General features: G+C 37.7%; 1 protein-coding gene across 7 annotated transcripts in view; it reads right to left on the reverse strand.

Annotated features, from left to right (window-relative positions):
- STRN (striatin) overlaps nt 1-15,189 on the reverse strand; it is a 72,100-nt gene that overhangs the window by 11,441 nt on the left and 45,470 nt on the right. For 5 of the 7 annotated variants that reach the window (XM_054063560.1, XM_054063559.1, XM_054063563.1 and 2 more), the window contains exons 8-14: nt 12,449-12,559; nt 10,046-10,132; nt 9,344-9,487; nt 6,592-6,728; nt 1,919-2,094; nt 870-917; nt 93-214 (exon numbers count right to left, since the gene is read on the reverse strand). In XM_054063560.1, coding sequence (XP_053919535.1) covers nt 93-214; nt 870-917; nt 1,919-2,094; nt 6,592-6,728; nt 9,344-9,487; nt 10,046-10,132; nt 12,449-12,559 — 825 coding nt within the window. The remainder of the gene's footprint in view (nt 1-92; nt 215-869; nt 918-1,918; nt 2,095-6,591; nt 6,729-9,343; nt 9,488-10,045; nt 10,133-12,448; nt 12,560-15,189) is intronic. The other 2 variants (XM_054063561.1, XM_054063562.1) reach the window with 2 other exon arrangements.

The raw sequence follows: 15,189 nt of genomic DNA on the forward strand, positions 1-15,189 counted from the left end.
AAAGGTATTACCTGCAAATTGAAAGATTTTAGCCACATAACACTGATGTCACTAAATATATCATTCTACTGGTGTGCGTAACAGCGACGTACCGTAAGAGTCATATGGGTCGATGTTTGGGTTGGTTGTACTCCAGCCGTGGATGAGGCCGTCCGTTCCTCCACTGTAACACTGTTCACCATTACTGCTCATCACCACACAGAGCACTGGTCCACTGGAAGAACCCCCCAAAAACCACGTTAACTATTAACATTTCTGCTATGCGAAGAACAATGTAAATGGAATCTTCAGAATTTCCTGTTAGCTACAACTCGCTTGCTGCATGGACGGCAACAAAAATTATGCGTAGTCAGATCATATGCTACAACACTTCCTACAAAAAAAACCTCCACAATATTTGGTAACATAACTACAATCAGGACAATTTAACCACTATGCACATCAAATATATGCCACACTTAAATTATAGGCTTTGTTATTCCGCATGAATAACTTTTTTTCCCTTTTCCAAAGATCTAAGGCTCTTCTATGAAACTGATTCAGTAGATTTTAATTCCCTGCAAGAAGCTTCATTCGACAGATGCACATCTGACAGAAAGGCAAGAGCTGCAATGATGAACAGAATACCTAATCGAATTTGAACTGTATAATTTGAAGATTTTTCTTTTTAAAACTCTGGTGTACCTAGTTTCAGATTTAAATAATCATACAGAAAGAAGATGAACATATGCAGATATTTTAAATAACATGGGAACTAAAATCATCCCATGAAAGCACTAGTTGACAAGGTGGAATTTTTAAAAAATTGTATGCCTGCCTAAAGATAATATATTTCTCAAAACGTAGAACATTTCTCAGGAAATACTCACTTATGTGCTCTGAAGGTATATATTGGCTCTACATCAAGAGAAGCACTCCTAAATAAAGTACAAGAAAATATTAACATGTATATGATCTTACACAATGCTTTACAATAATGTGTGCACACTGCTAAATTCTTAAAATCACCACTACATCTTTTGAAATGTTTCTCCCGTAACTTCCTCTCCCAACATTATTTTTCGTATGTCTAGGAATTATTTTTTTTATGTCTAGGAATTCTTTGCATTCCTTCAAAATATGAAAGGATTTGTTTTGTTGGTTTAGTTTTGGATTTTTGTTTGAAGACCTTCAAGGCAGAGGGTCCACAAACTCTCACACACCAGTCAAACCATTAGCTAGGTATATCAATGGTGGAGAAGGAATGGAGGGCCACTGGCATCACATGAAATATATTATTAAGCGTTCCCAACCTCTAGCACATGAAAGGAGCTTATGACACCCACACCAATGCTGTAGCACAGTTACAAACCACTTAAAAAACTGCTGCTCTGGACTTTACTTACCAGGTGCTTATTACAGGAAGACCATATGCTTTGCCCAGTCCTCCTAAAAGGTATGATGTACACCCTTGCTATGTTAGACCCACTAAGAATTCGCTCTCACTTCTGCAAATCCCCAGCAACACGCATGAGACAGTGTACAACATCTCTGTCAAAGTTTAAAGCTGTACACAAGTATATGCATATATGTGTATACATATATGTGCATATATACAAATGCATTTTTTTATACATTTATATACACATGCAAGCACACTAACAGGCCACATCCAAATATTTTCACTAGTAAATTCATTTCCCATGTTATCTACAAGGAAAATATAAAAAAGTGAATGGTTTTCAATTTCACAAAACACATTCACAAACATGCACTGCTTCTAGCACTCCTTAAAAATCTCTATTGTTCTCCAAGAGCCCGTTTTCCTTTAATTTCAAGTAACTCTAAGGGTCATCCAGTGAAGTGGCATCTACAATATCTTTTTTTTCTTCACAAATGAAAATATTTTTTGAAACAAAGCATTACAAAAAAATCTTACTTCTTTGCTGGGGCTGTTTTTTGTAAATTCCACATTTTTAATGTATGGTCCTCTGAAGCAGTTATTAAGACTGGTTCAACCGGATGAAAAGCGAGACCTCTTATTCCATCAAAGTGACTTCTTAATGTGAATTTGGGGTTCCAAGTCTTTCTCAATGCATCCTTATTGTTTGCTATCTAATAAAAAAAAATGCCAAACTTGTAATTAATCTGAAAGGAACAAGGAAAGGAAGAAATCATAATTTTAGTTTGGCATTTTCAGAAGATGTCAAATTACTTCATCCAGTTTTCATAATAACCTGCTCTTCAACAACAGTCCGTTTAACATTAATCAGACAATTCAAAACAAGAAAGAAGGTAGATGCATTCCAAAAGTGCAACAAATAACGTTGCATCCACAGGAATACAGCCTGTGCAAATCTGAAATACTCCACATCTGCTAAGTTACACAATTTAAAAGCTGAAAAGTACCTTTCTGACTGATACTGCTGTGAAGTCAGTTTGGTATTTGAAAGTTGATCTATACCTGCTGGCTCATTCATTAACACTGAACCTGACCCGACCAAGCTCTGGTTCCTGAACATCCAAGTACTATTGACATGGCATCTCTGCAGTTAAAGACCTAAGAGGAACAGGGAAGGGTCTAGCAGCACAAAGGAACACAGTCTAATTTACTCACCTAAGGCAACACGAACTCTGTAATAATGCAAGACAAGTAAAGCTGCCAGGGAAAAAAAAAAGCCAAACCAAAACAACAAAAAAAAAAAGCAAAAGGGACTTGGCTACACACTAAGAATATAACTGGCAAGCAATAAGGTATCATATATATACACACACAATTATTTGGCAATAAATGCATTTTTAGCAGATCCAAAAAGAAAGCCCTTAAAAAATAACAGTTTTGCAACATTGCTCCTCTGAACAAATGTTGACATAAAATGCTGAACAGACTTTTATCATTCTGTCAGTCAACACTGCCATAGTTAAATTGCCATTCCTGTAACCACTGGTGAGTGTGGTGATGGAAGAACAGGAAAACAAACAATTGTAACTGAAATATTGATGATTTAATTATGTTGAAAGCTACAGATAAAACCAAATAATTTAGTCTTAACTGCAAAGAAAAGACAACTGTTCTGAGATACTTCAAGAATCTCCATTTTATTCAGTAGGGGGCTGTGGGGTGGGATTAATAACAAAAGTGCTTTTTCTTAAGTTTTGTTACTCCTGGATTTAGTAATAAAATGTATGCTTCAATTAAGCGATTCTATAGATTTTAAACAATGAGAAAGGAGTTGCAACTAACAGCAGGATTAGCCTCACCGTATTTCTTGGTAACTACGTACTGTCTGCTCAGGGAGACAGTTCCGTTTCTTTGCCAGTGTACTGAACCGAGTTGGCTCAATAAGGGAACAGAAAAATGCTGGAGCTGGTGCAAGGACTTGCAGGACTGTAAAGTTAGCAGCTATGGCAGATTTTCTGGAGATTGGCCAAGAAAGTCTCAGAAAATGATGGCAGAAGACAAACAGAGTATTCACAGATATGTGGAGAGGAATTTGGTTGCCTCAACACAGGCACCTAATGCCGATCAGGTGATGGAGTAAACCCTGCCTGCTCTCCAGCTGCCACACCAAGAGCAGAGGTCCTGTGTCACATCTGCGAAAGCCACACAGACACCTTAGATGGTCTAACCGTGCACACCTAAAAGATCTGTCAGGGTGATATTCTCCATTTGCTCTCTCATTCATTCAAAGACATCGCTCCAAAGGAGTCAAGATAGAGGGCTGTCCCAGCCAGTAGAAGAGTAGAAGAGATGGAAACCGATCCTAGCCCTGACGCACCGCTTGCCTGGCTGGCCCACCATCATTCCTCTTCACCCACCAGTCTCTCACAAGCCACAAGAGACTGCATTACTAACACGGCAGCCAGCCTCCTTTTCTCTCTCCCCGCTGAAATATAACAACATCTGGGACTTGAAAAGCAGTATGGAGGCAAGAGAGGAAGGAAGGATCTTTAACTTCAAAATCAGCATCTGATCTGGATTCGCCAGTAATTGTAATATCGATGTCTATACTGACATCTTGAAAACTCCAGTAACAGCAATGATATGCAAGTAGCACTATGGACGCTTCTCTAGGAAGAGTGCAATTGAAGGTCCAAAACCTCCAAATTAGTACACAATATTAAATGTAATCGTTATGTAGTTCAGATACCCTTATGTTCAGTACTCAATCTACCATAATTTTATAGAGCTTCTTAATGTACCCAGGTTAGGGAAAAAAAACAGAACAAACCAAAGTGAACATCTGTTAAGACAACAATGTGCCAAGGAAGCAGAAAGAAAATATAAATTTAAACTGGCTATAAAGCTGAGAGATTTCATAGTGTTAGATATTCTAAAAACATACCCACAAAAGGAAAATTTTCTTTTTTAAGTAATAAATCAAGTGAAAACCATTCGTTAATTTACAGACAGTCAAAGTAGCATGTAAAAAACTTAAACCATGAAATGAGGTAGGCTAATGCTACCCATGTTTTAGAAGAAAAGAATTCAGTAAAAGCGTCAGTGGGAAGAAAGGGACTGAAAATAGAAATATCTGCAATTCTTGAGAGCCAATACATGTAAAGACTGATTCACATTAAATCCTTCGACTCCATTCTCCATATGGTTCAAAATTGATAGTTAAAAATAGATACTAAGTTTCCATTAATCCTACCTGATTAACATTTGGCAGTTGGAAAAACATTATGAAGTAGTCCAGAATAAAATCAGACTGCACGATTTGTAAGCTAAACTTCCAGTGAAATTTGAAATGGAAAACTAGCTTTTCATTTTGCTTCAATACAAAGCACAACGGCAAGAGCAAAGAGGTTTGTAAACAAATTTCTTTTTGTAAATTGTCAGCACTAGAGAAGATAAGAGGTGAGGTAAGCATAACTATGAACTCCCAATCACAGGCCTTCATAAAGGCATTTAACAAGTGAACAACAGAAGTTCATATTCTCAACCATGCAGAACAGGATAGGGGTGGATACAGAAATAACAGATTCCATAAACAAAAGCTATTAATTCAGAGTATGGAGACATGCACAAACACTATAGCTTATATGGACACTTGAACAATGCAGTCAAGCAATGAAAGCATTAAGTTCTTGTACAGAGAGTGTAGGTTTGCCACGTCCTCTGAATTTAAAAATTCAGCATCAAAGTTTCAGGCATAACAGTAAAAGAAATTAAATTTGTACACCATCTTACCCCTTTTTGGAGACAAAGTTAGGGAAGATAAGCAAAAAAATAAAGAACTGAGCCCAAATTAGTAGATAATGCTAAAATATCGAATTTTAGCAGAGATGTTCTATAACATTGCAATCCCGATGATTCACAACACATCACATGGTCAGAAACTCGCTATAGCAATAGGGCACACCTCTGCAGTGTCACTCTCAAAATGTGTGTAAACTTTCATTAACTATGTAATTTATTGCTTTACAATTACATACAAGGGTAGAACTTCAAAGTAAGGACCTGCAGGTTATTTCTGAAGTGTCAGATCCAATTTGTGATAGTAAAATCCTAGAAGGTGATTACTTAAGAGTCAAATTTACTGAAGGGTATGATTCATCCCCAGCATGCAATACTAAAATATCACCTCTGAAAACCCTCAACCTTGACAGAGCTGGACAATGCAGTAGCAAGTTAACAGATCACAAGTGATTAAAGTAATACCTGAAGTATTTTTTCCCAAGAAATCAGAAATAAAGAAAAAAAAATGTATATGACAGCAAAGAGGCAATTTTAAGAATGATTTTCCATAAAAGGGGAAAGAAAAAAGTCATAGGCTACACACAAACCCACAGAAGTGCTGGCCACAACAGCCTCCTAAAAAGCGTCTGGTTCTGTTTCTCATGTGAAATGATGCTACTGCCCACACGAAGTAAAGCAAAGCACAACTCTCCCCCAGCGAAGTATTGAACAGCTTCCAGCAGAGAGATCCCATAGTTTCCCTAGGTAACTTGTTTCAGTATCACCTCCTACAAAACATTTCTTCCTCTAATGTCCAACATGAACATCTCAAGTCATAATTTGCTACCGTTTCCTCTTAACACCTGGCAGTATGAAGAGCTTGGCTCTGTCATCCTTGTAAGCACTCTTCCCATATCTGTAAGCTGCTATTCAAGCACGTCTTGGCCTCCAAACAAATGAGTAAGACTAGTGTCCACCCCCAACACTTCCTCATCAGTCACATGCTACTGGACTATGCCAGATATCTTCACAACCCTCCTGAAGCACAGAGGCCCAAAACTGCATATAGGTATGGCCTCGTAAGTCCCTCTTAGAGGGGACACTAACTTCCCTCAATGCTAACCCTCATTTTGCTCAGCAACAACTGCGGTCACAAGCATCCAGCTGTATCACTATCTCTAATTAAGTTTACTTTTAATCTTCAACTATTTGAATGGTATGGGAGGCAAATAAGAGAAGGAAAGGCTTGCAGACTGCTAGAAGGCTGCTGTGTATGGGAAGAATAGTTCTGTCAAGTGAAAATTTGTGACACGCTCTGCAGAATAATTTTAACAGGAAAACACTTTCTGCTGAATCTACACACATGTAACTTGCAGCTGCCTTCAGCAAGCAGACAGTAGGACCTTGAGTTACCATTAATAACCACTTACATCATAAGTCAGTGAATCTGCCTCATTGGCTACCGTAAGGCCTGCCAGTTCTCCAAGACCCAGCTCATTTTCAAGGGCTTCATCTGGTCCCATAATAAAAGATTTCCCTGAAGAAGGAGGGAATGTTAAAGCTTCCACTGCAAGAAAACAAAAAAAAACAAAAAAAAGAAATCCTGAAACGTGAATTTATACAACAAAGATTAATAAAAGCATATTTTCCACTTCCAAATACTAAACACCTCTCAAGTAGCTAAGGACAAAATGATATAAAAGGTTGGACAAACACCAGCCATTCTAAGGATAATCACTGTACTTACCAATGAACAGTATCCTCTTAACATAATGCTTGAGGTGTACATGACTCAAAACAGTAAGTGTAATTAGCCACAGAGGGAAAAGTATACTACCGTTCACCCATACATAATTCAAATGTAACATAAAAAAGCTCAGGCTCTTCCTCAACTCCACTACAAAATATGCAAATAGGTTCTGGAAAAGTAGCTAAAATGTAGACAAGAATAGCTGATGGGAGCAGCTGGACTATTCCATATACATCCAAAAGTACATCTGCAATGAAGCTGTTTACATGCGCTCCAATCTAGCAATACAAATGGAAATTGAGATTTCATCACTACTTGTAAAATCAACTACCTACCAATCAGGCTAGTCGGCACTGAATTCCAAGCTTTTACTAGCAGTACCCAAACTTACTTTCAGGTTTACAGCTGCTATAGCATACCTATTGGCTCTCAAGTCACTGGAATATAAACACATCCATAGCTAGATTCACTAGAAACGAGAGGATCAAGAACTAAGAGGAGTACAGTTCACACACATGACATAAGGCACTGCATCAAGGAGTATGATTTGAAAGAAGCTGTGCTAGCTTCTCTGTACAATAGCTCTCCAAGTCTATACCTCACAAAATGGGGACTGAATAGATGACAGCGTGTTACCTTCTGGATACAGGAGACTTCACTCAATTTTATGTACCTTTTGGCTCAAAAAGGGTTTTTCAGTAAATTACTATTTTTTTCCCCTTTTAGCTCCATAGTGAATACAAGCCTTGGCAAATACTGTTGCTACCAGGGAGAGAGAAAAGGAAACACCATCTCATTCTCAGTGTGTTATTTAGTTTAACAACACTAACCCTAAGCTAAAACCAAGCAAACTACAGTTTGCAATTAACAGCCTGATCTGTTCAGGCGACCACCTCCTTTTCCAAAAGACTTGGATTCAGATGTCATTCAATTCCCCTCCAGTCCACCCAGCACAAAGTAAGCTAACCTCTCCATGGACTTTCCGTTCCACATTCATACCCCTACTGAATGTCCTGTTTGCTTTCTATTACTTTCTACAATCAAATAAAAGCCCTTCAAGCTCTGCTGTTTGATTAGGTCTCTTAGCTATTAACTTTTAATCACAAATATCTCTTACCTTCTTCATCCTGAAGTCTGAACTACCATTGCCTTTTTCTTTCTTTTCAACTTACAATGTAAAATGCTACTTGACACCAAAAACACACATTAAATTTGAAAAGTTACTAGAGTTAAAAAATTGCATGCCAAAAATGAAGGAAGAAATGCATAGCTAATAGTTTGTAATACCAAACAATCAGTTATCCTCTTTCGCTTTAGTGAGAGTCCATCAGACTCTCTGAACTGAAAAACACATTCTTGAAAGGACATGAAAATCAAGCACCGCTAATATGGCTCTCAGTACATGTGAGAAAAGTTGGAAAGGAAACATTCAACAAAAAATTTCTCCACTCCTCAAAGTGTTGCTAAGTTACCCCCTTCTTTCATAAAGAAAATCACTGAGCATGTAGGAAACAGAACTACTGAGATCTTTAGTAACTATGCCACACACTAGGGCTTTTTATGCATCTTAATTATAACTTGGCAACCTACTTTTTCACACTAACTGAAAAACTGCTAAATGAAACTCATGTTTTCCAAAGACATACTTACCAATTAAATAAAGAGCACATAATATGATGTTTTACAAATTAATACAGCCTCATATATTTACTTCATTACGCTGCGTATTGCAGAAATTCAAATGTTGAATCAAATACACGATTTAGCAACTTCCAGAGATTATATTAATGAAAGTAATCGCACATCTTTTTACTAAGATGTGTGGCTTTCCATCCTTGGACTAGCCACTATGAGAATTTCTTTTAGTTTTTGAAACACATTATGGAAATTAATACACTGGCAAGCTCTAAGTTGTTCTATATGATTCACTACACAACCACCACACACATTTAAAAGCTATATCTATCCGCTTGTGCTTAGCTGTAGAACCTCTATCTTTGCACTTAAACACCGCACCCACCTGTGTGTATATGTATGTACATAAACATACATTTTAAATTATTTTTATAAAGAGAAAAACAGAGGCTCTTATGTCCTGAGTTTATGTTCTACACTTGACTGCCAACCGCGAGTACAAAAAAAAAGTCAGTGACTTAAGATTCTCACATTAACAAAGCCACCAAGCGCCAAATGAGTTTTTTCCGGAAGTTCAAAGGAATTCAGCCAAGACTTTCCCTTGCTAGATGTCCTGAGGAACAGGAATGTTCTTCCCCTTACAGGGAGGAACGGGAATGCCATTTATCATATTTAGACTGAACTGATAATGCTGAATCAGTATTTGTAAAGTGTAAATATTAGAAATCAATCTTTAAGCAGAAGTAACTATAAATATCTGCCCATTACAAAACTGTATGTATATTTGTAATACTTACCTTCATCTGTTCTGTTTATCTCGTGTTCAATGAGCCTTGAGCTACTGGGTCTAGAGGGCGGTGCAACAGATGGCTGTAACGAAGGGAGATCATCAACATCTCTCAAGTTTGCAAGCATATCTTGTAGCTTTGACCTGTTGGGCCCTAACCAGGAAAAAAAAAATAAAAAAAAAATTGAATGGTTTATGCGCAGTTCACAACGGCACTAATTGTATCAGATATGCTACAGCACCACATGCAACAATGGATCCTACCTTGCATTGTATCATTACCACAGAAAAACTAATGAGCACCTATTTTCAGCAGTAACTATCATCCAGCATGAAATGAATTTCTTGAAAAGAAAGTGATAGAAGCAACTGAGAATTGTGAACGCACATTTTTCCCCACATTTTTAAACTCATACTGCTACTTGCATGGGATGCTGAAGAATGCCTCCAAATGAGTCACACTGATTATTAGAATATTTACTTTCCCAAAACAATAGCTGACATTTGTGACTATTTTAATATTTGTGGATAAGGTACTTTGTGCAGCATATTCTTATGACAACATGATTATTTTAAACTTATTTGTGCAGTAGTGTAGTATCGTGAACTATATGATCCAAAAAGTTATATTAAAATACAAATGCAACTGGATTCACTGGCCTACTTCCTGAAGCTACATATGGTGAAGACCCATGCCCTTCTTGACACTTACCTGTACTTTGCTCCATCATTTTCCCACATCCCTGTTTTGACTGTTTTATATAGGATTGAGGCTGAAACATATCTTCGGTAGTTTTTCCTGTTGTAAGTTTAATTAAGAATGGGAAAATGTCTTACCCATAGTCCATTATGTTTTTTCCTAGACCAGTAAATAATACAGCTATTTTTTAAGCAGCTTTAACACAGAAGTGTACTCCAATATATGTATTCTCTCACAAAACCATTCTATGATTCTATTCTGTTATTACTTCACAGGAGTGTTTACTACAGCCTTGCAAAATCATAAGTTTACTAATGCAGTTGCAAACTTTTTTTGCACCCTAACCATAATGACAGATAATAAACTAAATTGTATTTAACTTGTCTGTCACAAAAATATTACTTCATTCAGCAAAACAGTAAGTAGGATTTTGCAAGATTGCTTTACTGTAATATCTGATTTATAAAAACAATACTTAGTAGCAGTTCAGTGTCTAAACACCATTTATGATAAGATTAAAGTCATAGAAACAAACTTTGTACAATTTAATGTCAAGATATTTAGTCCTTGCTTTTTTTCCCTGGACTTCCTTCCTCACATTCTTCTTCATTATGTACAATATCATGAGTAGCTGAAAACAGGCTCTTATTCTTCCTGATTTTTCTGCATTAATCCCTTCCAATGATGGTTTGTCCATGGAAAGATGCTTAATTTCTGTACTGCAGTAAACCATTTGGTCTCCCAAGATCAAACCAAACAAATCAATCTAAAAAGTACTGTGAATGTATTGAGCAGTAGTTATCTTAACAAAGGAGCACTGGATGCCCAAGTGCTACCTTGTATCAGGAAGTTCTCATAAATATATTAAACATCCTCAAATAATATCTATACCAACAATTAAATATTTTTTTTTATAAAAAATGAAAAGCACTCAACAGCTGTTCAAGAATATAATTTCAGTAGTTTGATTAAATTTACACTAAATTCACCCTACAACTACTCCCTGAACTACATAGAATGTCTGTGTATTTTTAAAATAACAGACAAGTTACAAAAACTAATTTCACTGAAATCACATATTGGCATGCCCTCTCTATCTTAACTATAAAGAAATTCAGAATCAATTTTGTGAAACATGAACACTTTAATTTGCCAGCTCAGCTTCTTGTCAGACTTGCAATTACTTTCCAGTAACTTAAATGATTCCAAAGATGACAAAAATATCACCTGAGAAATACAAATTATGGTAATGATTTACTTTTTTTTATACAAGAAAAAAAGGAGGTTTAATTTATGTATTTGATAGCAAAATTTCAGTAACATAACCAACTGCTGAGCAGCAGCTTATCACATTTAGTATCAATACAAAAAGTAACAAAATAAGTCAGCCTCAATGATGAGAGTATCTGACCACTTTCGTATTCTTATGCATGTCTCTTTGGAAGTGAGAATTTCCTTAGTATTCATAAGCATCTTCCCACAAAGGGAGAAACATTCCTCAAATTTCTTACTGGGCTACAAGCAATATTATTAATTTACATCATTCACACATGAATTCTCAATATGGCTAAATGTTTGAAATATAGCTGTGAATACCGTGTTTCATTTTAAACACTTCATCTGAGATCAAAAAGCTTTAAGGCTTACTTATCAAAAACCACTGAGTTTTATAAAACAAATTTGTATTTCAAGAAATGTAACAAAAAATATTTTACAGGGCTAGAAACTGTATTTCAGACACTGATCACATTTTTTGATTTGGATAAAAATACCCAACATTTTTAAAGGCTAGTCCCACAGGTATGAAAGTCAATAAATAAGTCCTGTGATTTATAAATACACCGATGGTCAGAGTTACTTCCTATTTCGAGCCCTGCATAATAAATTATGATGACAGCATGACTTTCATGTTGTGAATGTTAAGGAAAAACAGGGGTAGAAATTAACCTGTTTCCTCCCTCTGTCATCTAATAGGATACTCAAGACAGTTTCTGCTTTGGTTTTGGTTTGTTTTTTTTTAAATTTACATACCAGACTTTAAGTCTTCCTGTGAAACTGGCATGTTTCCAGCTGAGAAAGGGTTCTGAAGCCTTCTACATTAAAGTGTGAACTATTAAAACAATGCCTTTTACAATTTAAGTTTCTGAATAACAGAAGTATAATCCATGCTTAAAGCAAGAATTTTTAATTAATCCAATACCTGGTTGGAAGAAGTTATATCTAATCCAACTATTTATCAGGTAACTTGATTGACTGTCATTAATTTCAACCCCTGAGGACTGGTGAACAGGAAAGCAGTCAGGAGCAGCAAAGTAAAAGAGTAAGTAATTTTAGGAAAACATTGAAAGAGAGATAGAATTAAGGGTGTGAAAGATGTGGCATTTATGATTTTAAGGTGCAATGTTTTCCACTTACTCTTCACCCCCTTTTTCCCCTTGCGCTCCTTTTTGTATTGTTCCTTGAGTTTGGTTATTACTCCCTGGTCGACATTCCAAGCTTCAGGCATGAGACACTGGTCTTCCTTTTCTAAACAAAGTGAAACAAATGAAACATCCTTTTTCAATAATGTCACCAATGTCTCCACTGAAGGAGGTAACAGCTGCTGTCAATAGCATTTGTCTTTTAAACAGACAGAAAGAGCACCAAGCCTGTGAAAGCTGTAAAACTGCTACCCACATTCTACTTCTATTTGCTCAGAATTTTCTTAACAAAAAATTGAGATGAAATATTTCACATGCCTAATTTCTATAACCAAGCACATAGCTGTTCACAAATGTAAAAAACATTTACTTTCTAATAAATCAGGATATATTTTTTCAGCTTTTCCTTTCCTCCAGGGAAAGGATTATTATATTTAGAAGCAGCAGCTATGTTACTCGTCAACATAATTTACAACTTGGATATCGCACCACGGCATTTCAAATTCTCATTTCATTGTCTTTGTGCTATTAAATATGTTGTAGTTTACACAAAGCAGCAGCATATTAAAATCATTTTGGAACATAGTATACACGTCATCAAGATTTGAATAAAATCCTAAAGCACTAAAGCCATGAAATTTCATTAAAAGTGGAAAGTCTGAGTTAAGTCTTTGAAAAAATACACAAAACAATTAAATATGCCCAATGAAAAAAAAATCCCCAGTTTTCTTTCCTAAAACACATCTCTCAAATTGCTTCCCTTGAGAAGGATCCTTCCAATGGTATATTATTTAGAGATTTTGAACAAAACATGTTATGTGAATTCAAATATCCAAGTCATTTTTTCCATGTATGGAAAGACTGTACTGTGGCAGCTTAGAAAAATAATTTGTGAGACGAGGGAGATAATACAGCCTTTCCTTATATATATTTATGTTCATGACAATTACAGCTACAAAAATTATTGAAATGCATTATATTTTTTGCTTTGTTTTCCTCATTAAAATCTCAATCTTATTATTTTAAAAATAATTCCTTTCATACCAAGTTTGCTTTTTACATCAATAAATTATTCTAGACCTTTTTAAAATACGAACATTGATAAACTTATCCTTAGACTAATATGCAGAAAGGGTATTAAATGCCTGTAGAGGAAGCACAACACTATCAGTCACAATCTGAAGAAGTCACTATGATCGGACAGCAGATTCAATACCAGAACATGGGTTATTAGGAGGACTGACTTGTTACAAATTAACTATGCTGAAAAAGACCCAGGGATCCTCCATTCACATAGAGTCATATAATCACTGCATTGGAAGAGACTCACTGGGTCATCGAGTCCAACCATTCCTAATACTCCCTAAACCATGCCCCCAGAACCTCATCCACCCGTCCCTTAAACGCCTCCAGGGAAGGTGACTCAACCACCTCCCTGGGCAGTCTCTGTCAGTGCCCAATGACCCTTTCCGTGAAAATTTTTTTCCTGATGTCCAGCCTGAACCTCCCCTGGCGGAGCTTGAGGCCATTCCTCCTTGTCCTGTCCTCTGTCACTTCGGAGAAGAGGCCAGCTCCCTCTTCTCCGCAACCTCCTTTCAGGTAGTTGTAGAGAGTAATAAAGTCTCCCCTCTCAGCCTCCTCTTCTCCAGGCTAAACAACTCCAGCTCTCTCAGCTGCTCCTCATACGACTTGTTCTCCAGCCCCCTCACCAGCTTCGTTGCGCTTCTCTGGACACGCTCCAGAGCCTCAACATCCTTCTTGTGGTGAGGGGCCCAGAACTGAACACAGTACTCAAGGTGCGGTCTCACCAGTGCCGAATACAGAGGGAGAATAACCTCCCTGGACCTGCTGGTCACGCTGTTTCTGATACAAGCCAAGATGTCATTGGCCTTCTTGGCCACCTGGGCACACTGCTGGCTCATGTTCAGTCGGCTGTCAACCAACACCTCCAGGTCTTTCTCCTCTAGGCAGCTTTTTAGCCAGATTTCTCCTACTCTGTAGCACTGCATAGGGTTGTTGTACCCCAAGTGCAGGATCTGGCATTTGGCCTTGTTGAACCTCATGCCATTCGTCTCAGCCCATCGGTCCAGCCTGTTCAGATCCCTTTGCAGAGCCTCCCTACCCTCCAGCAGATCCACGCTTCCACCCAGCTTAGTGTCATCTGCAAACTTGCTGAGGGTGCACTCAATGCCTTCATCCAGGTCATTGATAAAGACATTGAACAGCGCTGGACCCAGTACCGAGCCCTGGGGAACCCCACTTGTAACTGGCCTCCAGCTGGAGTTAACTTCACTGACCACCACTCTCTGGGCCAGGCCATCCAACCAGTTTTCAACCCAGGAGTGTGTGCGCCTGTCCAGGCCAGAGGCTGACACAGTTTCTGAAGCAGAATGCTGTGAGAAACTGTGTCAAAGGCTTTACTGAAGTCCAAGAAGACTACATCCACAGCCTTTCCCTCACCCAGTAGTCGAGTCACTTTGTCATAGAAGGCGATCAGGGTAGTTTGGCAAGACCTGCCTTTTGTGAACCCGTGTTGACTGGGCCTGATCACCCGGTTCTCTTGCATGTGCTTCATGATAGCACTCAAGATCACCTGTTTCATGACTTTCCCTGGCACTGAGGTCAGACTGACAGGCCTGTAGCTCCCTGGATCTTCCCTGCAACCCTTCTTGTAGATGGGCATAACATCAGCCAGCCTCCAGTCCAGTGGAACTTCTCCAGTCAGCCAGGACCCCT

This window comes from Cuculus canorus, chromosome 3, assembly GCF_017976375.1.
Source record: "Cuculus canorus isolate bCucCan1 chromosome 3, bCucCan1.pri, whole genome shotgun sequence".
Classification (NCBI taxonomy): domain Eukaryota; kingdom Metazoa; phylum Chordata; class Aves; order Cuculiformes; family Cuculidae; genus Cuculus; species Cuculus canorus.